The sequence below is a fragment of the Nannobrachium achirus genome (assembly GCF_963921795.1).
Source record: "Nannobrachium achirus genome assembly, chromosome: 18".
Classification (NCBI taxonomy): Eukaryota; Metazoa; Chordata; class Actinopteri; order Myctophiformes; family Myctophidae; genus Nannobrachium; species Nannobrachium achirus.
Window position 1 is genome coordinate 49225621 of NC_137825.1, and position 22194 is coordinate 49247814.

A 22194-nucleotide genomic window follows, 5' to 3' on the forward strand; every position below is an offset into this window, starting at 1 on the left:
TATTAACCTGCGGGCCGCATTAAGTGAAGGTGGGGGCCGCATGTGGCCTCCGGGCCGCCAGTTGCCCATGTATGTACTAACTACTGTATTTAAGTACAATTTTGAGGTATTTGTATTTTACCCGAGTATTTCCAATTTTCAGTGCTTTTACTTCTACTCCGCTACATTTCGGATTCAAACGTTGTACTTTTACTCCACCACATGTATTTGAACACTGTAGTTACTAGTTGCTTTGTAGATTTTGATTATTATTACAAAACATACGTTGCCCACTTCAGCCCTATACATTTCGTCCCATTTGAAAATAGCCGATCACGGCGCATTGTGAGCTTGTAGATCTGCTATTTTCAAAAAGATTTGAATACATTTGAAAACTTGAAACGGTTCAATCTGCGTAATGAGTACTTTAAGTACATTTTGATACCAATACTTTTGTACTAATTAAATTTAGAATTCCAGACTTTTAATGTGGTATTTATATTGTGGTATTGATACTTTTACTTAAGTAAAGAATTTGAGTACTTTTTCCACCACTGGTGCTTACACTATGACACAGTTGTTCTCAAACTGTCAAGGACGCCCAAATTGATATGTGTTCGGCGACCGCAGACCCCCGTCAGAATCACTGTATGGCGCCAGGGACCCCCTTACAAGATTTGTGTTGTTGTTAAAATGTTTCCAAAATATCTTTCACTATCAATAAGGTGGTTAAACTGAATTTGATGCAATATTAACTAGTCTATCAAGGGAAACCCCCCTCAAGGACCCCTGGGGGACCCCTGGACCCCACTTTGAGAACCACTCAAACGTGTACATGTTTTTATTGTTTTAATGTTTTTGTTGTATTGTAGCTCTTCTTAGCAACTGGGTGCTTTGGGTGTTTGTGTGTTTTTTTTACTGGTTCTTCTGTTTTAATACTTTCCAGTTTGAATTGTGTATTTAAGACTTAAAGCCTACGTTTAAATGGTTACATATCGTCACTGTCGGGCAGAAACCTCGTATCTCCCAAGTTTCAAATTTGTAAATTTCTTCGCTAAGTGAAGCACTGCTTCATCACACAAGGCCGTCACACAAAAGTTGTGAAAACAGCTGATCTACAAGCACACAACGCCTCGCCGTGCGAGGCGTTGTGTGCTTGTAGATCGGCTGTTTTCACTAGTTTAGTTAATCTTTTAAATGATAAATACAAAATGAACAGTTTTGGACATACAAGGTTTCCACCCGACAACGACGATATACAATATTGTTTAAAGAATTGATAGACTACTACAACAAGGAGGCAGATTTGAAAATACATGAATAAACTTTTGCATCAATCAACACTTCAAGCTCTTTTTATTTGGCTAACGTGTGGAGTTTCATTTGGTACATATACATGTATACTGTAGTTTGACATTCAATGCTGTTCGGCTTCTCACTGCGCCTCCTCCGGCGCATTCGGGTCTTGGGGAACTAAGACAGAGAAGAGAGCTGGTGTTAATTAAGTGTAATGTAGCAATGTCATACAAACAATCCACTCTTTGTCAAATCCCGCCCCATTTTGCTCTTGTTACTAGGTGGGACGAAAAAGCCAGGGCAGATTGTTTTTTATAATGGAAGTGGATGGGGGGGGGGGATATTTTTAATAGCCTCATTATTGCTATTTAAAGTACCAAAAGAAAAACATCTACGTGATGTTAATAAAAAGGGAACACAAAAGTACAATAGTTACATTGCAAAACAGGGGTTTTCCCCCGAAAATACATGTTTTAATTAGTTTAATTCCAGTGGGACAGAAAAACCAGGGCAGATTGTTTTTATATTGGAAATGAATGGGGGGACAAAAATCATAGCCTCATTATTGCTATTTAAAGTACCAAAAGAAAAACATCTACATGATGTTAATAAAAAGGGAACACAAAAGTACAGTAGTTACATTGCAAAACAGGGGTTTTCCCCCGAAAATACATGTTTTAATTAGTTTAATCCTCTGAAACAGGCAGAGGACAGAGAGATAGAGAGAAGGCGCAGTGCATCTTGGGTAGGAAGTTGTAGAATTATAGGCTGGCTGTCAACATAACATGTATTTTAATTGTAAATCTGCCCATTTAAAATATATTACCCAATCGAATATCTTAGTTACATCATTGTCGTTCATGTGAACTAGTTCTTTGAAGCTTATTCATTATAATTATCGGAATCGCTATGACCGCGCAGCGTCGTACTGCGACCCGGCCGTGCTCCGCATCACGGCACGGCGGTGAAAGACTGAAGCAACTTTCTCCCACTGCATAACTCCACCCCCGGTAGCGAAAAGTGAATGTTTTTTCTGGTTGGCCAGTCAGGGAGTCTCAGGGACCAATCAGAGGGCTGACAAACGGTGAATTGACCTTATTAGTAGAGGTGTAACGATACAGTAAATGTAAAGTACTTGTGCATTGTATTTATCATTTTTAAGAAAAAAGAGAAACAGGGGTTTAATTACTTTTCCATTCCATATGGAACTTGGTTGGCGCTATAAAGCTGCGTACAAACCTGAAGCTATTTCTTCTATTCTAGTCTCTTCTATCGCTTCAATTTGGTCACGCAGGTTCGCGTTGTTAAAAAGTCATGTCCCATTGGCATCAAGGCTAAACACCTGGAAAAAAGGGAGTCCCAACTTCAAACACCAAAAACATGTCCGTGTCTTCGGACAACATCAATGCTGATTGGCTGTCAGGACACGATGGGTGGAGACTGAGAGAAGGTCGCTTCAGTTGGATTCTTCCAAGTGGGGCAAAGATACGAGGTCGCCCGTTCGTGCCGTTCGCGCCGCCCCTTTCGGATCGTTTGCGTCGCAACCGTTCAAAACGACCCACTTGTGAAAACTTCAGATGGAAATCTTAGCCAATCAGGATAAATATGAAAAAAAAATTGACAAATCCGTCATGATCACTTGTGTTCCGTTTTATGTGATGTTTGGACAAAATCTGTAGGAGTAGTATAAAAAAAAGAAAAAAAACCTGCAAAGATCAGCCTCCTGGTGGCGCTATCACAGGCCGATCTGACAAATTTGGGGCAGAAACCGTGCAGGCATCCGGGGAGTGTGTGCGATACCGGCATCGGGGTCCAAAAACGACCGATATATCGTTTTGACCGATATATCGGTCGGGCTCTAGTCCAGACAATCAAATAACAGTACAATTAAATTAATTAAAAAAAAAAAAAACACCCCCAACTCCCGCTCCCCACCTCGGATCTCAATCTTGCACTCCACTTCATCTTGGCCCAGGTCGTTGACGGCCCTGCAGACGTAGTTGCCTCCGTCCCATTGGCTGGGCTTCCGGATGTTGAGGGTCAAAACCCCTTGGTTGTTAAACATCATGTACTTGGGGTTGTCAGTGAGGATCATTTTATTCCTCAACCAGACGATCTTAGGCTGGATGGGGGGAGAGGGGGAAGGTTAATTTAACTCAAAATTGAAAATAGCCGATCTACAAGCCCACGACATATGTCATGACGACTTGTTGTGAGCTTGTCGATCGGCTGTTTTCTGTGTGACACCGCATTCAACAAAGTGTAAAAAACGGCAAGAATGCTGTATTTAGTGTTTCCATTTGTTACCTCAATCAGACAATCAGTCATGAAGTTTTATTTATATAGCACAATTCAGACAACGGGTGTAGTTCATTGTACTTCACAGGAGAAAAGAGGAGTTCAAGACTTTGTGAGAAGGCAAAAAAGATGTTTGTAAATGCATAGAACTGCATTTTTGTTATATATAATAATACAAAATATATATTTAAAAGAAAAAGGAAAACAAGAGAAATGCAGCAAACTAACTAAAAGCAATGGTAAAAAAGATGTATTTTAACGTAAGATTTCTTTAAAAACGCAGATCCCCCGGCCTGCGGCAAAGAGTGGGACCATAATAGCTAAAAAGCTGTTCATAACCTTCTTTTTTTGTTAGTCTCCGGGGGACCTTTAGGAGACCAGCGCTTAAGGATCTTAGGGCCCTGGCGGGCATGTAGTTATAGGAAGCATTTCTGAGGCCGGTGCATTCCCATTTACTGACTTAAAAAACGGTTATTTTTTAGGATCTTAAAATCGGAATAATGTGTGCTCTCGGTTTGGTCTTTGTCAATACACGCGCTGCTGCAGATCTGGGCAAGTTGTAACCGACCTATAACTTTTTTGTTTTTAACTATTAGTTTATGGTTTATGGTTTTGCCCCATTATGTTTGTGTTTCTGTCTGTTAGCAAAATAAGAGACAGAAACAAAGAACAAACAATCAATAATAGAGCGATTACTGCAAAGGAACACAGTTTTCTGAATGCAACCATTCTACTCCAACTGTATACTGTATAATTCAGTCATTTTCATAGTAAAGTTTTTATATATATATTATGCCAAATAGCAGCCAAATGGTAAATGACACTCATGTGTGGACACATGCAGGGGTGTCACACCAAATTCTGGGCCCTGGGTACAAGGATTCACAGCACACGCACAATTATGTTGTCCTTTATCTATTAAAAAATAGCAGTTATACAAGCTCACTGCGAGCTTGTATATCTGCTATTTTTTGAAAAAATCTTGAACATTATAAGTCTTTGAATATTTTTGAAAAACACATATTTCAGTCAGTGGTTCTCAAACCTTTTCATGTAGAGGACCCCTAGTATATACTATAAAAACATTTGAAATGGTTAAAATCCAAATCGACACGGATGCGTTCCGGCTCTAAATTAGCCAGGCATGCCTGGCCGGCACATACCTTGGGATAGCCTTTGACGGAGCAGCTAATGGTGGTGGTGTAGCCGGCCACCAAAGATCTGTCCACCAGGGGCTGGGTAAACTTTGGCTGGCAGGATTTATCCTTCTCCGTGTATGTGGGGGGCTTGTACTCCAGGGCTATAGCAGGAAGCAGGGGACGTGCAGAGAATGTTAGAGAGGCAGGGGCTGAAAAAGTCTAAAAAAAAAAGGGCCTTTTGGTGAAAATACTGAAAATGGCAGACCTCCAAGCTCACCACGCGTCACAGAGTGGCGCGCTGTGAGCTTGGAGGTCGGCTATTTTCAGTGCTTTATTACCAGTGGTTCTCAAACTTTTTGGGCCTCAGTACCCCCTTTTCCTGACTGCTGAATCCAAGTAACCCCTTTAATCAACAACATTTTGATTAGAAAATACTGACATCAAAAGTCCAGTTTTTATGTCAATATGTTGAAAATAAAAGTAAGTAGCCCATTTTTTATTCAGTAACAGGCAAATTCATACTTAATTTGGTTTAAAGCTTTACGGAGTAGCACGTTCACATATGTTTGTCAATGTTTTATCATTAAACATAATTAAATGTTTCAATGTTTTAGTACCCCGTGTAGTACCTTTGCGTACCCCTAGGGATACACATACCCCCATTTGAGAAACACTGTTTTTTACCACACTGAACTTAGTATAACAAGTCAATACTGGAGATGTGACGGCATGGATTTCTACACAGTGGGGGCAATTCTTTCAACATAAAATGCTGCGTTCAAGTTCAGGAGAGTTCGGACGAGGCAATTTTCTTGAATGCTGCCTTCTGGTATGGCATGGAAAGAGGGGCATTAGCATTTCTTTCACCATAGAAAAAACTGCATTCATGGTCTGGAGAGGGCACTTTCTACAGCCGGGTAAAGGGGCAGGGGCTCAAGCCCCCTTTGATGTCTATGTGTGCACATGCCTGAGCAGGGAAGGAGGAGAGGGCAAGGTTCGTCAAACACCAGTAAATCAGGCTCGGGTTTTTACGGCGCGCCACACTTGATATCTTCATTTGGCGGCACATGAATGGCCCGAGAGCATGCGTCTCCCTGAGTGTAGGCGTTAAGCTCACACGCAAAACCACCAAGAGTACAAAGAAGAACTCAATACTGCAGCTATAAAACTTGATCGGTGGTGTAAAGCAGCAGGGGTTTTCAAAGTGGGTGACAGGGCACCCTGGGGTGCCGTGACGGCAGTCCAGGGGTGCCGCGAGATAATTTGATAATATTTGGAATTTATTTGGACACACACGCAAAAATATTTAGTATTATTTTAAACTTGAAGTACAAAGTTATTTTCAGTCAGTACTAACCAAAATGGCTATTATCTCAACGTTTTCCTCGCAACATAATCACTAAAATATCATCACTGTCGGGCAGAAACCTTGTATTTCCAAGTTTCAAATGTGTACGTCTTTTGGTAAAGCAAAGCCCTGCTTCGTCATACAAGACTGTCGCACAAAACTAGTGAAAACAGCCGATCTACAAGCACACAACGTGCTTGTAGATCTTTTGGTGCGCGGCTGACTAAAAACGCAGAGAGCGCATTCTGTCCCAAAGCATGTGACGCGCCTGTCAGTCAATTCCAGAACCCTCCCCATTCCGCCTTCGACTCACCCGATTGGACAGAGGGGGGGAAACCAGAATCTGCGTGGAGAATTTATTTGCTCCAGCATAAACGCAAGGTCGGCGCGGCACGCAGATATCCTCCACTGACATGAAAACGCCCCCTTCCCATTGAAATGCATTGGCGTAATGTGGATTCCACTCTCATAGGTAGGTGTGTGTGCACCCTAACGGAGCATTTCTACGTTGCAGTATTGATACTTTTATTTGAGTATAAAATGTGAGTACTTTTTCCACCACTTAACATGATAGTAATCACCTTCGTGGATAGTAGCCTACACACACACACACACACACACACACACACACACACACACACACACACACACTAGGGCATTAACGAAAAAGTCGACTTATCGACTCAGTCGACTTCATTACACAAGTCGACTCCCACCAGAGAAAGTCGAAAGTCGAAAATACTACCTATTGTGAAAATAGCAGATCTATATGCTCACAACGCCTCGCAACGCAAGGCGTTGTGAGCATGTAGATCGGCTATTTTCACAATTTCTGCCTCTAAATATTTGACAATTTGGACAATGTTTAATTTTTTCATTTTAGAGGTATTAAAAAGTCCTTAAATTGTCACTTTAGAAATATGGCGATACCCTCTATACACTTAAACTTTATGTTGGTTTGTTTACAGTTGAGTGAGAAAACAATGTTTCACGTTAAGTTAATCATCTGGGGACCCCCCCAAAACAATTGGGGGGTCGTGTGTGATGTGATGACGTCATCAAACGATAAAGTCGACTTCAACTCAACTTTTCACTGAGTCGAGTCGACTTGCAAAAACCACAAGTCGTTATTGCCCTAACACACACACACACACACACACACACACACACACACACACACACGCACACACACACACACACACACACACACACACACACACACACACACACACCTGTCTTGGTGATGAGGGCTGTGTTCTTGCTGAGGCCGGCGTCCTCGCTCGTGCCGCAGAGGTTCTCGCTGTAGACGCGGAACACGTACTCGTTGCCCATGACCAGGTCCGAGGCCGTGCAGTGTGCCCGTCTGTTGTGCTCGTATACCGTGAACCACTCCTGGAGACGTAAACAACGAGAGAGAGAGAGATGGAATGAGAGGGAGCAGTAGCGTCAGTTCAGAAAAAGCTAAGGTATGGCAACATGACTGGTGTCTTGCACGCCAGTCATGTTGCCATACCTTAGCAACAGGCATAATACATTTATTTTAAGAATACATGTAAGAGCCATTTGAGCCTTATTTCTTATTCTGATGACATCACTGAAGGGGAGGGCATTGTTAAGGCCAAATTGCCTGGGTAGCCTATTTAAGTGAGTCTGTAACAAGCAACAGGTGTGGTCTGATGAGAGAGGCAAACAGTTTTCGACTGTGTCTCTGGGCTGATGTCATGTTTATTTACTTATGTTATGTTATCAAAGTATAGGACTTTGGAGATAATAAATATAAGATTTATGAACTCAAGGACAAGTTTGGGACTTCAGTTATTGAGAGCACACGTCTAACTTAATCCTGCCATCGGCAACCAGTAGTGCTCCAGGTATTGGACCTGGGCCCTACAATACATTTAAAATTTTCTACGGTTTCTTGGGCTGGATATGGCAGCCTGGAGGGTTGTTCAAGTCCAGCTATTCTTGGCATGTTAGTAAACGTGCCACAATTAACATTAAAATGCATTGCACCTGTGCAGCTGACCTGCAGAACCTGAGAATATACCATTTTGTCAAGATGGGGAGAATGCAAGTGTGGAGAATATAATTATAATACCTTGTTAAAGTGACCATGTTGTGAAATTTTGCATTTGTAGTTATTTTACTGTAATTTAACAACATAATAACCAGCACAGTAGACAAAGAGATATTCATGGATTTATATTTAAAAGTAACTTTTATTTTCCCCCCTGGACGGAGGGTATGGCAGCCGCATACCCCTGCCATACCCAATTGACGCCCCTGAGAGGCAGAGAAAGACTGAGGCCACGTTTACTCGACAACGGTCCCTAGAGAAAACGGCCAAATGTATTTGCGTTCTCCCTTGTTATTCTGCGTCTACGTGGAAACGCACCAGCATTGAAAATGACGTAATGTGCATGCCATGTCGCTATAGGCGGCGGTGGCGCACAGATAGACGAGTGACGCCGTTCTACTTCCTTGTTTACCTTCACCAGGCTGCACATAGTCTGCATGTGAGCCGCGCCGTCACACGTTTTGTCGTTTCCTGCGTTTCTCCGGTTGACATGGAGGCGCCAGGACTAGCGTCTTCAAACATTTCCGCCCTGGGAGGAGGTTTCACTTTGTTACGTTTTCAAACCCCGAAAACGCTGTTGTCGTCTTAACGGGTGGCATATCTGACATTTCATTTTGCCGTTTTCTCTAGAAAATAGCGCCATGTGAACGGCGCATAAGAGAGAGCAAAGATAATTGCATTCTGAAAAAAATGGGGGAAAAAAACAAATAATCCCTTTTTGAGCGGAACTCCTGGAAGGAGCTAAGATCCAACCACCATTTGGCCAAGCTTCGCGGGACGCTTAATGAAATTAACTCATAAATATCGCTGCTCACTTCACACTAGGTGTGATTCTTTAATATAATTTGGCATAATGCTCTCTTGATGCCAAGAGGAAAGCTATATAAAGTGAATAAAGTACAGTACTAGTTAGCTAGACCAGTGGTTCTCAACCTTTTCAACAAGCAGTGACCCCCCGAAATAATCATATTTGAACTGGGGACCCCCCAAGCACTTGGAATGTAGGAGTTGAGGTGTTCAATTATGTTTGACTCGCTTCTACTGATAAATATTGTGAAAATATTTTTCACAATGTTTACCTCTTATATTATTTGACAATTTGGCCAATGTTTTATCAGTTTTTATAGTGTAGTTAGTTGATTACTTTTGATGCAGCAATGTTCTTTTTTCTTTTCTTTCTTTTTGAGGTATTACAAATATCTTACAAGTCCTTCAATTATCATTTCACTGTCACCTGGGGAACCCCTCCAAAATCATGAAGGGACCCCCCTGGGGGTTCTGACCCACAGGTTGAGAACCACTAGCTAGACTACTTTAACTGAGAGACAGGCTCTGGGGCCCTACCGGGATGGGGGAGACAGCAAAAGCTAAGGTGTGGCAACATGACTGGTGTCTTCGTGTGCGTGCAAGACACATGTTGCCATACCTTAGCAACAGCCATGATTAATTTTTTTTAAGAAGTAGATTTTTTCCCCCCTGTAGCCAAGGTATGGCAGCTGCCATACCTTGCCATACCCAATTGACGCCTCTGGGGGAGATCAGTCGCTATCAGCTCTTTCCATCCCTCCTCACTCACCATGGTCTTCTTGTCTGCCTTCTGGATGGAGTAACCGGTGATATCAATGTTGCCGTTATCTGTGGGAGGTTCCCACTCCAGTGCTGCGTTGAAGCCCCAGACTTCCGTCACGTTCACATTGATGGGAGGTCCGGGTAAATCTTATTGGATAAATAAAGAAAGAAAGATACAAATATTGATATGGAAAACCTTATAATGCATGTAATTAGTGTTTGGGAGTGAGTTACAGCAGTGGTTCTCGACCTGTGGGTTGGGACCCTATTTGGCCACAGACTCCCATCTCAAAATATTTAGTTCCAGGGGCCCCCCCAGAAGCGAAATTTGAGTTACAAACGTTCGCTTTAAAAATACATATATTCAAAGATTTGCACACATTTTCACGACTTTTTTCAAAAATAGCAAATCTACAAGCTCGCAGCGCGGCACTCGGTGCCGCGCTGCGAGCTTGTATATCTGCTATTTTTCAATAGTTAAAGCATTCAATAATTCTAAGTATAACAACTCAGCATGTCATATTATTATAATGTGTGTGTGCCTCAGAACGCAGGCTATGAAATGTGCTAGTCAGCTGTTGAGCAACCGGAGGCTGGCTGCAGCAGGGGAGCAGCTGGATATCTTTAGCTGGAGAGATCAGGTTGGAGACAGAAAGCGAAACAGGAAACTCGCCACACGTCGGGCCTGACAAATTGGCTTAACTCCATTTAGGCCCGGAATTATTTCACGCTTTTAACTATTGAAAAATGCGCAGATATACAAGCTCACCGCACGGCACAGAGTGCCGCCCTGCGAGCTTGTAGATCTGGTATTTTTGAAGAAGAAAAAACGTGATTATATCTTTTTGAATATATCTTTTTAAAAGCGAACATTTGTAACTCAAATGTTTGCTTACGGGTGGTCCCTGGAACGACATATTTTGAGAGGGGAGTCCGTGACCAATTAATTTTGGGGGTCCTTGACCTTGACATGAAAAAGTTTGAGAACCAATGATTTAGAAGACATTCATGGAATCGGGTCAAAACTATTCAAAGACTTCTACAAATGTTCACAATTAAAAAAAAAAAATAGCAGATCTACAAGCGTGCATCTTGTATATCTGCTATTTTTTAACAGTTAAAGCATAAAATAATTGTTAAAGTGGTGAAAATCTAAAGTGACACAGATTCGCGGTCAGGCCTAAATGGGTTTAAAATACTGTGTCCGTGAAGTGCAATGACAGGGGAAAAGGGGACCTGCTTTGGCAAAAGTTTTGAGCGTAATAATGACGTAATGCTAAGTACAAGTTAAACTTGATTGGTCACAATATGGTCTGCTTAATGTGAAGTAACTTGCAGACAATAAAGTCCATGGGCTATGAGGCAAAGCCTCAGCTACAAACCGCATAGTCCATGGACGTTTTGCTGATGCATGGATCAGAAATAAAGACCACTAATTCCAACACCTCTCGTCTGTCATCTCTGAGAATGCATGCACTTCAGTATTATGGTTTCACCAACTGTTGCTCTCAAGTTACAGAGACACATTGTGTAACGATACATTTGAACAGCAATACTATACACATCACGATACATGGTTGACGATACGATACATGGACGATATTGGTTCATTCATGGCGATGCGATACGATTCGATTCAATGATTTAAAATCGATATAGCAACTATTTAGCAAAGACTAAAGATTACATATGTTTGAAACATGTCAATAGAGCAGGTTTTTTAAATAAGTAAACACTGTGATTCTCTAGCAAATACATGGACATTATATTACAACACATATGGACAAACCCGCACCTTGACATGAACACAGAGATTACACACATTTATCGATAGACCAAGAGTTGCTAAATGGAATGGAAAAGTAATTAGACCCTTCTTTTTCATTTTCCCTCTTAAAATACTAAGGCACAAATACTTGGTTTCCATACAATCGATTATTTGCTTTGCAAAAGATTCGATACAGATTATTTGCATTGTAAAACTATACGATACGATATACAAAGCCAAATGGTACGATATTTGCTTTTGCTAATCGATAGTAGTAGATCACTGCTAATTAAAATCGATTTTTCGATTCAGTTACTATATCATTACACCCCTAACAGTTAGCTGTTGTTAGTGGATACATTTCATGCATACTAAATAATGTTTACAGGTTTAAAGGTATAGGTGTTCTAACGAGGAGTTATGTCAGACTAGATATTAGATACGAACAGTTAATTAAGCAATATTACACAAGAGGGTGTTTGTGGCTGCGTCTAGCTACTATGCCCCTGAACTTCACATGAAAACTGCTAGCCTAGCCGTTAGCATAGTGTTGGGAAAGGGGAGCGCTTCAGCTCTTTCGCGCCCAGCACAGCTGCCTGATATCTTTGTTTGATGAGACCCACGTGGTAGTGCCCAGACCCCGAGAGAGAGAGAGTTATGACACTTACGTCGACTCCCATTGCCTGTTCTCATTCTTAGCGAGCCTTTGCTGCTCTTCAGCCCCGTCCGGCCCCATTATAACCGAGGCATTTTCACTCGCTGGTAAGTAGACTAAATCACATCTTTTTCCCCCTTTTAGTAATGTTGTCTACCTTGGAGAGGCCTGTGAATGCGTTAAAAGGGGGAAAAAGACGTGATTTAGTCTACTTACCAGCGAGTGAAAATGCCTCGGTTATAATGGGGGCGGACGGGGCTGAAGAGCAGCAGAGGCTCGCTAAGAATGAGAACAGGCTCGATCGCCACTTTCGTTCTGCGGCGATATTAAAAGTGACGCCACTCTCCTCTAAACCACGCTGGTAGTGCTCATTAGTTGCACGGGTAGAGAGCTATTTCAACCAAACAGATTGTTTCGTAGGAACTACCTATGTAGTAGAAGTCATTTCATTCCAGAATACTGCCTTCTATGGGGTATGGGCATTTCCTCAATGCATTGTTGTCATTCATTCCTCTCAAAGGAATCCTCACTTAACTTAGATCGCATGCCGCTACCTCTGTGGTCATTTTCTGCTTTGTTCATTGTTCATCACATGTTTCTACATGCTTTGTTCACTACTACGATCGTGAATTATATGTTCTTTTATGGGACTGGTTTTCTTACCAATAATTCTGATGTCGATGGAGGCTCTGTCTTCCATGTTTTCAATCTGTACAACCAGCTCATACTTTCCAGAATGATCTCTCTCCGCTGAGCGGATGAAGAGGATGGAGTCCTGGTGGGAGTTGCGGATGCCCACCTTCCTCTCGTCCACGGGCTCGCCATCCTTCAACCACGTGACAACGGGGCGTGGCTTACCCTAGGAGGGCAGGTGATGAAGGAACACAGATGAAGAGAACACCATTTAGCACAGTGTTTCTCAATCTTTCATATTTCAAGGTCTTGCCCTTACCTCTGACAGTGTACAAATGGAAGAAAATTAACCTGTTAGGGTTCATTTGCTTCCATTTGCACACTGTCAGAGTTACAGACTAGCATGGGTTAATTTAGACTCCCCATAAAGGAACCCACAGAGACATTTTTAAGTTTAGTTTATTATGTCCCTCCATTTGAAATTGAATCACGGTCGGCAAACATCACAGAGAGAGAGAGAGAGACAATAAGAAGTAGTCCTACTCTTCGTTCCAGACAGTATTAAGACAATACACAAGTGCGCAAGTATTTGATGCTCCCCCTAACTTCATGGGTGCGTTCGGAAATTGCACTCTCAATGCACTGGTGTGCCATGTTGTCGTTCATTTATTCGGTGCACTTGGTGCGTTGTCGTTCGGAAATCCAGTGCGCTGCACACCGGGTGTGCTGAGTGCACGCACTGAGTGACCCTACTCAGAAGATGGGGTTTGGCAGTGTGGTGCTTCAGTGCGGCGTTTTGATTGGTTGGATTTCATGGCGGTGTCTCACGCTTCTCAGCTGTGAACAATGGCGTAGGAAATGATAACAAAATGCACCATTTGCTGCTTTATTGGTCCTTTGGGCTTTATTGTTACACACGCATCAACCTGTAAACTAACAGCAGGTAGGCCAATGTTAGGAATTAAATTAACCTTTCAATAGCTACGTTAGCAACTGGCACTGCTGCTTTTAAAAGGTTTTCCGACTGCTGCCTCTTAACTGGTCGTTTGTAAATAAGCCACACTGAATGCACTCTACAACGTCACAGCCCACTGCAATCACTACACTGAGCACACACCTGGTGCGCATTTCCGAACGCACTCTATGTGTCCAAAGCTGTTGTTTACTGTCAATTCAATTCAACCCCGGCAACTCCAAATCTTGCTAATCAATCAATGAGGGTGGCGATGGTGATTTTTTTTTTCTAAACTTGAGTTGGGAAATGGATCACAATACAGACCTGGAACGGGATGGTCAGGTTGATCTTCTCTCCAACTTTCTTGATGTACTTGGTCCTCAGCTCACGCGGCAGGCGGATCTTGGGCAGTTCTAATGGAGGAGGATTCTCATTTTAACTACTTCAGTACTTAGTAAACTTGACCAGAGTTTGCTCCGTACTTGGGTCTTTTCCCTCTGTACATCACTTTGCTGAAAATAGCAGAGCGATCTTCAAGCTCAACGCGGTGTGTAAAGACGTATTGTAATGCTTGTAGATTGTCTATCCTCTGTGAATGTTACTCCCGGAATACGGATGCCAGCTTTCAAGTGGCTACAAATACATGTGTTGTGAGGTGCCATATGGCAAATAGGTGCGGTCAAGAATGTTATAGTGGTGATGGACTTTGGCAGAACCTTGGGTTAGATACTGAGGGCTCTATTTTGATTGTCTTAAGTACCAGCTCTTATGCCTTAACTTTAAGGCCTGTCTCCGAAAAAAAATATGGAGGTGGCTGACAAAACGAACAATTTAAAAGTATTGTTTCGCATGGATTACCCCCGCCATTTATAAAGTAGACATGTTAGAAATGGGTATAGGACCTTTACTTTTTGGATACGATCTTTGGTGAAGGTAAGAATGGTTAAAAACATGGCGAACTATCCCCGGAAAAGCTCATATGGGCTGCTGATGAGCAGGAACCTCATCTCGGAGCGTATAGCGGAGGGAGAGGTTCTGAAAAGAGCTAGACAAGGCACAACATTGCACAGGATAGGACCAGATGGAAGCATATAGTTGCAGAAAAAAACCCTGATATGATTCTGACGCAAGACCAGGCTTTGCTCGCAGATGTTTTGCTCGATGTGAGAGCCTCTGTGACAAGATCATTGAGCGAATCCAGAACTCGGCGAGAGCTTCCCGAGCGTTTCTGAATATCTGCGAGGTTTGATATTTGGCTCTATCGCACTAAACGATAAGCACTGCGAGAAGCATCCGTTTCAACCAGTGAGAGAACAGAACCAGCCGATCCTTCTTTCCTTGGGTCCATGTGTTGTGTTTTGCATCAAACCCAGAACAAACAGAGTGGCTCCAAAGAAAGCGAAGCAGAAAACAAAAATCGAACCTCTGTTCGAAGTGGAGCTGTGTGTGTGTGTGTGTGTGTGTGTGTGTGTGTGTGTGTGTGTGTGTGTGTGTGTGTGTGTGTGTGTGTGTGTGTGTGTGTGTGTGTGTGTGTGTGTGTGTGTGTGCGCAACAGCGCCCCTCCCTTAACATGTGTGGTCAGAAAAGGTTACTGCAGTGCAGGCTACAGACAGACAGACAGACACGGACGGAGACACGGAGACAGACAGATAGACCCACACACACGGCCACGTATAGGGAGCTTGTGTTCCACACAGCTCCAAAAAATGCACGACACAATAACACATAGATCCCAGAAAAGAAGGATCGACTGGTTGACCTCTGGCAGAGACGTAATCCTCAGTTTATCGTTCCAACTTTAGGTAACACTTTCAATGAAGCCCACACTTGCAATGCATTATGAGGGCATTCATGGGCTATTATAGCAAACTATGAGTCATTACTACAGTTGACTTGAGTTGTGTGTATAGGTAATCATAATGTATTATAAGCAGTCAGTCAAGAGTGCATTATAATGCACTATGAGTGCCCTCATTATGCATTATAGATGTAGTCTTCATAAGCAATCTCGAGCATCCATAGAACCCTTGGACTTAATAAGTCAATTATAAGTGTCATTATAATGTTTTATGACTGTTAATACCGGTATGTGCATCAGGAAGCATTATGTGTGTTTATGAGTGTAGTTATGAAGCATTATGAATGCATTATAATGCATTATGCATGCCCGCATAATGCATTATAAGTGTGGGCTTCATAGAAAGTGTTACCCAACTTTATTCTCTGGTTTTAACTGAGCTTCACACAAACTCACAGCAGCTGAGCACGCTGTTTGAGCGAGCGCACACACCAAAACATCCCTCTCAACCAATCCCTGAGCTTCACGCTGCTAATGACCAACAACACTCCCTCTCATTGGCCAGAGGCTTGGCTACAACTCGACTGTGAAATGTCTTGCAATGTGCGACGCCTTCTCGGAGATCAATCGCGTTGTGAAAACAACAACGACGGCATTATGACAGCCAATTTCAAGAAAGACACTCGTGTAGTGTGAAATACTTTAACGATCCGATGACACCCAGACGACTTCAATATCTTGCAGTTTGTACCTTCCTTTAGTACAGCATGTTCCACATGGAATGAAGAGAATTAAGCAAGTATGAAAGCAGTGGCGTCAGTTCAGAAAAAGCTAAGGTATGGCAACATGACTGGTGTCTTGCACGCGCGCGAAGGCGCCAGTCATGACACCAAGTCACCAGTCATGTTGCCATACCTTAGCAACAGGCATGATACTTTTATTTTAAGAAGTACATTCTATTTTTCCCCCGTTTCTACGGTTTGTTCAAGTGCAGCTAAACTTGGCATAAAATAGTAAACGCGCCACAATTAACAATAATGAATAGCACCTGTGCAGCTGACCTGCGGAACCTGGGAATATACCATTGTGTCAAGATGGGGAGAATACAAGTGTTGAGAATATATGATAACTTGTTAAAGTGACCATTTTGTAAAATGTTGCATTTGTAGTTATTTTAATGTAATTTAACAACATAATCAGCACAGAAAACTTTTGCCATACCACTGCCATACCCAATTGACACCCGTGTATGAAAGTAAGTACGGAAATAAGTCTACGGTATGTCTAAACTGCTGTACATGTTTCAAATGTATTGAAAAAACTATTAACAACTGCTAATTTCCACAGTGCACAAATGCATTTTAAAATACTTGCCCTGCTCACACGTCTTAAGATAACTCACCCACGATCTCGCGAATGGTGACAGGCTGGGCCAGTGTAGCAGGGCCGCTGGATCCGGCGATGTTCTTGGCCACAACCCTGAAGTTCATCTTCTCTCCGACGGGGAGGTTGCGCACCGTGTAGCTCTGCCTCTCGCACAGCTCAGCGTTGGCCACCACCCACTCGGTGTCTGCGGTAACATGATTAAACAGTGAGAATATACAGCGTTTTCCCAGTTTGGCAATTCATTCCGGTTAATTCTTTATTCTTTTAAAGCTGCCCACGCCCCCCACTCTGTCTCTACAATTGAAGCGAATGAAATTAAGCGTGTCAAAGTGAGACTGCAGTCAGTAAGTGACTTTGCACCATGGCTTCTTTACCGGTGTTTTTATTTCGTTTTAGTCTTTTGAGACACATTTCATTTAGTTTTGGTCACATTTTAGTCATCTGAAATGTTCTAGATTTAGTCTAGTTTTAGTCGGCTGAATATCTTGAGATTATAGTCGACTAAATCTACAGTTAGTTTTGTCGACTAAAATGTATGTTGGCGGATGTAATGCCTGATTTCACATTTGGTTGCATGCTGAAAATAGCCGATCTACAAGCTCACAACGTGTCCCAGCGTGACGCATTGTGAGCTTGTAGATCTGCTATTTTCAGAGCGTAACACACGAGCGAAACATAAAATGGCATGTCTTAGTTATACCGGATCTCTTCTCCACTAGTCCCTCCCTAACATTTTAGTCTAACTTTCTATATCTGGACGAAATTGTCAATATATTTAGTCTTAGTTTTAGTTGTCGTTTCGTCTGTGAAAAATGGTAGTCGACAGACATTTCTCGTCATAGTTTTTAGTCGGCAAAATCAGGGACGTGCTGGCCATTGGGAAAAGCGGGACAACTCCCGAACGGCCGGTTCATACATTTTTTTAATTTTTTTTCCTAATGGCCGGCCTGGACCGGTCCAGGCCGGCCATTAGGAAAAAAAATTAAATAAAATGTCGGCCTTCGTTCCATTTTGGGGGCTGGGCGGCCAACAAAGTAAATCGTCACTGTCGGGCAGAAACCTTGTATCTCCAAGTTTCAAATGTATAAATCTTTTCACAAAGCTAAGCCCTGCTTCAGCATATAAGGCTGTTGCACAAAAGTAGTGAAAACAGCGGATCTACAAGCACACAACGCCTCGCGGTGCGAGGCGTTGTGTGCTTGTAGATCTGTTTTCGCTAGTTTAAATCATTTTTAAAATGATAAATACAAAACAAACGGTTTTGGACATACAAGGTTTCCACCCGACCACGACGAAATATAACTCATGTACAGTAATTGGCCCACTGGCTTGTCACTTGTCATGATCTTGAAATGGCAAATCTTTGAGTAGCAGCAGCGCTATAGAGAGAGAGATCTCTCTCTATAGCGCGCAATGAGGGGCCTCTCCAACTCTTTTTCCCGGGATGAATCAGGGGCCCAGCACGTCCCTGGGCAAAAATCAACACTGCTTCTTCACCTCCTTCCTTGCAGTATTCAATGACGTAACCGTCCAGGCCTCCGGCTCCGATCTTCTCTGGGGGAAGCCACTTCAGAGTGCATGTAGTATCTGTCACGTCGTGCACCATCAGACGCGTGGGCTCGCTGGTTGGGGCTGACAGGGGGAGAAACAAAAGAAAAAAATTATTAACACGTAATTATTAATAACAGGAGACGTGTGAGAAGCACTGGCTGCATTGGCAAAGGCCAGTTAACAAGAAAATATATAGTTTTTACATAATATTTCGACCTAGAAAATTTGCCCTCCTGGCCCCCAAACTGTGGAATAAACTCCCTGTCGCACTTAGAACTACAGACTCACTCCCTAGCTCCCGCCGTGGACTCACTGTAACCCCCTTCCCTCAATGACCATACATGAAGCTAGATAGCATTTTTTAGGTTTTAGAATTTTTTTTACTGATTAGGTGCGTGGTCTACATAATATGTTATTGTTTTTCTAGATTGACATTCCTATGCATTTGTTATATTGTTGTTAATGTACTGACATATTATCTTGCTTATTATAGTGATGTGTATTACCTGCTTATTGTAAGTCGCTTTGGATTAAAAGCGTCTGCTAAATGCCTAAACTGTAAACTGTAAACTGACATCCTCACAGAATCTATGGTGCCACCCATCTTTTAGACCGTAGCGTGCTCTGTGCTATTTGTGGCCGCCAGGGACGTGCTGGCCATTGGGAAAAGCGGGACAACTCCCGAACAGCAGATCTACAAGCAGCAGATCTACAAGCACACAACGCCTCGCGGTGCGAGGCGTTGTGTGCTTGTAGACCGGCTGTTTTCACTAGTTTAAATCATTTTTAAAACGGTTTTGGACATAAGGTTTCCACCTGACAACGACGAAATATTACTCATGTAATTGGCTCACTGGCTTGTCACTTGTCATGATCTGAAATGGCAAATCTTTGAGTAGCAGCAGCGCTATAGAGAGAGATCTCTCTCTATAGCGCGCAATGAGGGCCTCTGCAAACTCTTTTTCCCGGGCTGAATCAGGGGCCCAGCATGTCCCTGGTGGCCGCCACGTTTGCAGTGCCGCGGTGCTTTCCACCGTCTCGGCTGATGGACAAAAGTAACCACAAAGGACTTTGCATCCTGGCCGACAAGGAAGAAAGGAAACAGCCACAAGCGTAATTTGTATAGGGTTGATGGGTTTAATAAACCCAAGGGCCCCCCTACTGGTGACAGTATTATAAATTCATATAGGCTGTTATATCGCCGTTGTCGGGTGAAAACCTTGTATGTCTAAAACCGTTCATTTTGCATTTTTCATTTTAAAAAATGAATTAAACTAGTGAAAACAGCCGATCTACAAGCACACAACGCCTCGCACCGCGAGGCGTTGTGTGCTTGTAGATCTGCTGTTTTCACTACTTTTGTGCGACGGCCTTGTCTGATGAAGCAGGGCTTTGCTTTGCGAAAGAACGTACACATTTGAAACTTGGAGATACGAGGTAATTTCCAATATATTAGGGGTCTCTAATCTCCTAATCTATGGGCCCCCCTCACAGCAGTACAGGGCCCTTTTGATCTGAAAACCCATGCAGAATAAGATCTAATTTCGCCCCTGGAAACAGCATTTCGGGGTGTGCTCTGGGATGCTAGATGTCAGACAGAGCATCAAGACTGATTTGCGCATTGCTGTATGTAATAATGTGTGTTACATGAGTGGTAAATGTTTATGTCTTTCCACACTCCCTAAACTATGTGTTTATCAGGAGCTGAGCAATGATATAAATTCCTAACAATGTTGTTTGACACGGCAATAAATTACAGCATATTGAAGGTGTCTGAGTTATGGGTTCATTTACGCGCCGAAAATAGCCGATGTGTACAAGCTCACAACGGATCGGATTGTGGGATTGCAAATCTGCTATTTTCGTCAAGGAACATAGCTCTAGTAGAGAGCAGAGGTGTAAAGTATAACTAAGGAGATTTACTTATCGGTAAGTACTGTACTTAAGTAAAAGTCTGAGGTACTTTACATGTATTTGATCACTTTAGCTCAGGGGTCTTCAACAGGGGGTCCGGGACCCCTAGGGGGTCCTCAGAGTTACTACAGGGGGGCCGCCAAATCTTTGTGTGATAGGATCATGTTTTTTACATTAACTATTTGAACCCTATGCGCCTATTATAGCATCCTTATTCTGAGTGGAACATTAGCCAAAAATAGCAGATCTACAAGCTTACGACACCTCTTGCTGCGAGGCGTTTTAAGCTCGTAGATTGGCTATTTTTGGCAAAGAGGTTTGTAGAGGGAAAAGAAGAGCAGACTAAAGTATTTGTGGTTACGGTAAATGTCTGAAAATACACATCCATCGTGAATGACAGTGTTGTCAAACAAATCTCACGGCCGGGCTAGACCAGAAAACGTGCACGCATGCGTGTGCTGTCTGTGCGTGCGCTGTCTGTGTGCGAAAGGCCCCTGGCTACACCAAGGAGGGAGGGGGTATATATGTGAGGGAGACCATGGGAGTCTGTGTACAGAACGCATACGCGTATGCAAAAAATAGAACCGATCCTATTTTTAGGGAATGCGTATCCGCCTCATCCGTGGTTCGCGGTATCCGTGCGCCTGGTGTAGCCGGCTGAATTGATATACATTGGATCTTTCCAAAATGTGCATACGCGCGCAATCGCGCATGCCCCGCATACACACTAACGCACGAAAAAGGCGTGGTTTAGGCCGGCCATAAGATGTCTAAGAAATCTATGAACACTTTTAATCTGCAACAGAAATGTATACAATATGTAGTGGGGGCTTCATCTCTCTCTCAACTAAGGGGTCCTTGGCCTGAAAACGTTAAAGACCACTGATTTAGCAACTAGTTACTAGTTAGCTCAAAACGCATCGCGCTGCGATGCGTTTTGAGCTTGTAGATCGCCTATTTTTGCTTCCTTTGTATGAGATACTAGAAAGTGACAAAGTAGGACGTAGCAATATGCTATGTGGCCCTCTGGAGCAGACCTGGGCATTGTGCGGCTCGGGGGCCAGATGCGGTCCTTTGGTTCACTCTGACAGGCCCTTGTAGGGTTAAATTACAAAATAAACACATTTTTTTTAATTTTACCTCATGCATGGACTAAAGCTGCATTGCTTTTATTTTTACGTTTTGTATTCCCATACATATGGATGCAATGCGTACATCAGGTCGTGTGCGTGATCATTGGATGTTGTCTCAATAAAAAGCAGGTGGTCAGACTGGTCACAAGTCAAGGCGACCTGCCTTACCTTACCCATCAAAAATGGCTTAAGTGGTGGACTGCCAAGTATTTATTTAGTGAAGTCGGAGGTAAAGCCGTGTGTTTGCGCGGTGCACATCTTGAGGGGAGATGCACTGCCTTTTGGCCCGGCCCTCCACAATATTTTCTGTTGTTCATGTGGCCCTATGGAAAAAATAATTGCCCACCCCTGCTCTGGAGTGAAGGTGGAAATATAGTGGCCCTCGCCATCATCAAAGTTGCCCACCCCTGTAGTAGAGCCATAGACTGTAGAAAAATATGGACGAAGCGAAGCCATTGGTTTCTATGCAGCGCAAATGGCCCTTTCTACCCCTTGGAATGGGTGTCGCCATCATAGAATTGTAAAGGCATCAGAGATGCTATTGGCTGCCAACGGTCACGTGCAACGCAGGGATACGTGGGAGAATGTGGTCGGAGCCTCCCGAAATACAGCACACGAAGAAGAACACAGCCGGCTGGTATCAGTTTAGTTGGCCACGCCCCCCCCCCCCCCCCCCCCCCCGCAACTTTATCATT

General features: G+C 43.0%; 1 protein-coding gene across 1 annotated transcript in view; it reads right to left on the minus strand.

Annotated features, from left to right (window-relative positions):
* Nucleotides 1-1414: 1414 nt before the first annotated feature.
* Nucleotides 1415-22194, minus strand: part of LOC308303161 (myosin-binding protein C, fast-type-like) — a gene marked incomplete at both ends in the record, with an annotated part of 112870 nt that continues 92090 nt past the window's right edge. The window contains 9 exons of the mRNA XM_080747484.1: nt 1415-1452; nt 3211-3397; nt 4737-4873; nt 7293-7452; nt 9714-9853; nt 12793-12988; nt 14042-14130; nt 16918-17085; nt 18399-18533. Of these exons, the coding sequence (XP_080603610.1) occupies nt 1415-1452; nt 3211-3397; nt 4737-4873; nt 7293-7452; nt 9714-9853; nt 12793-12988; nt 14042-14130; nt 16918-17085; nt 18399-18533 (1250 nt within the window). The remainder of the gene's footprint in view (nt 1453-3210; nt 3398-4736; nt 4874-7292; nt 7453-9713; nt 9854-12792; nt 12989-14041; nt 14131-16917; nt 17086-18398; nt 18534-22194) is intronic.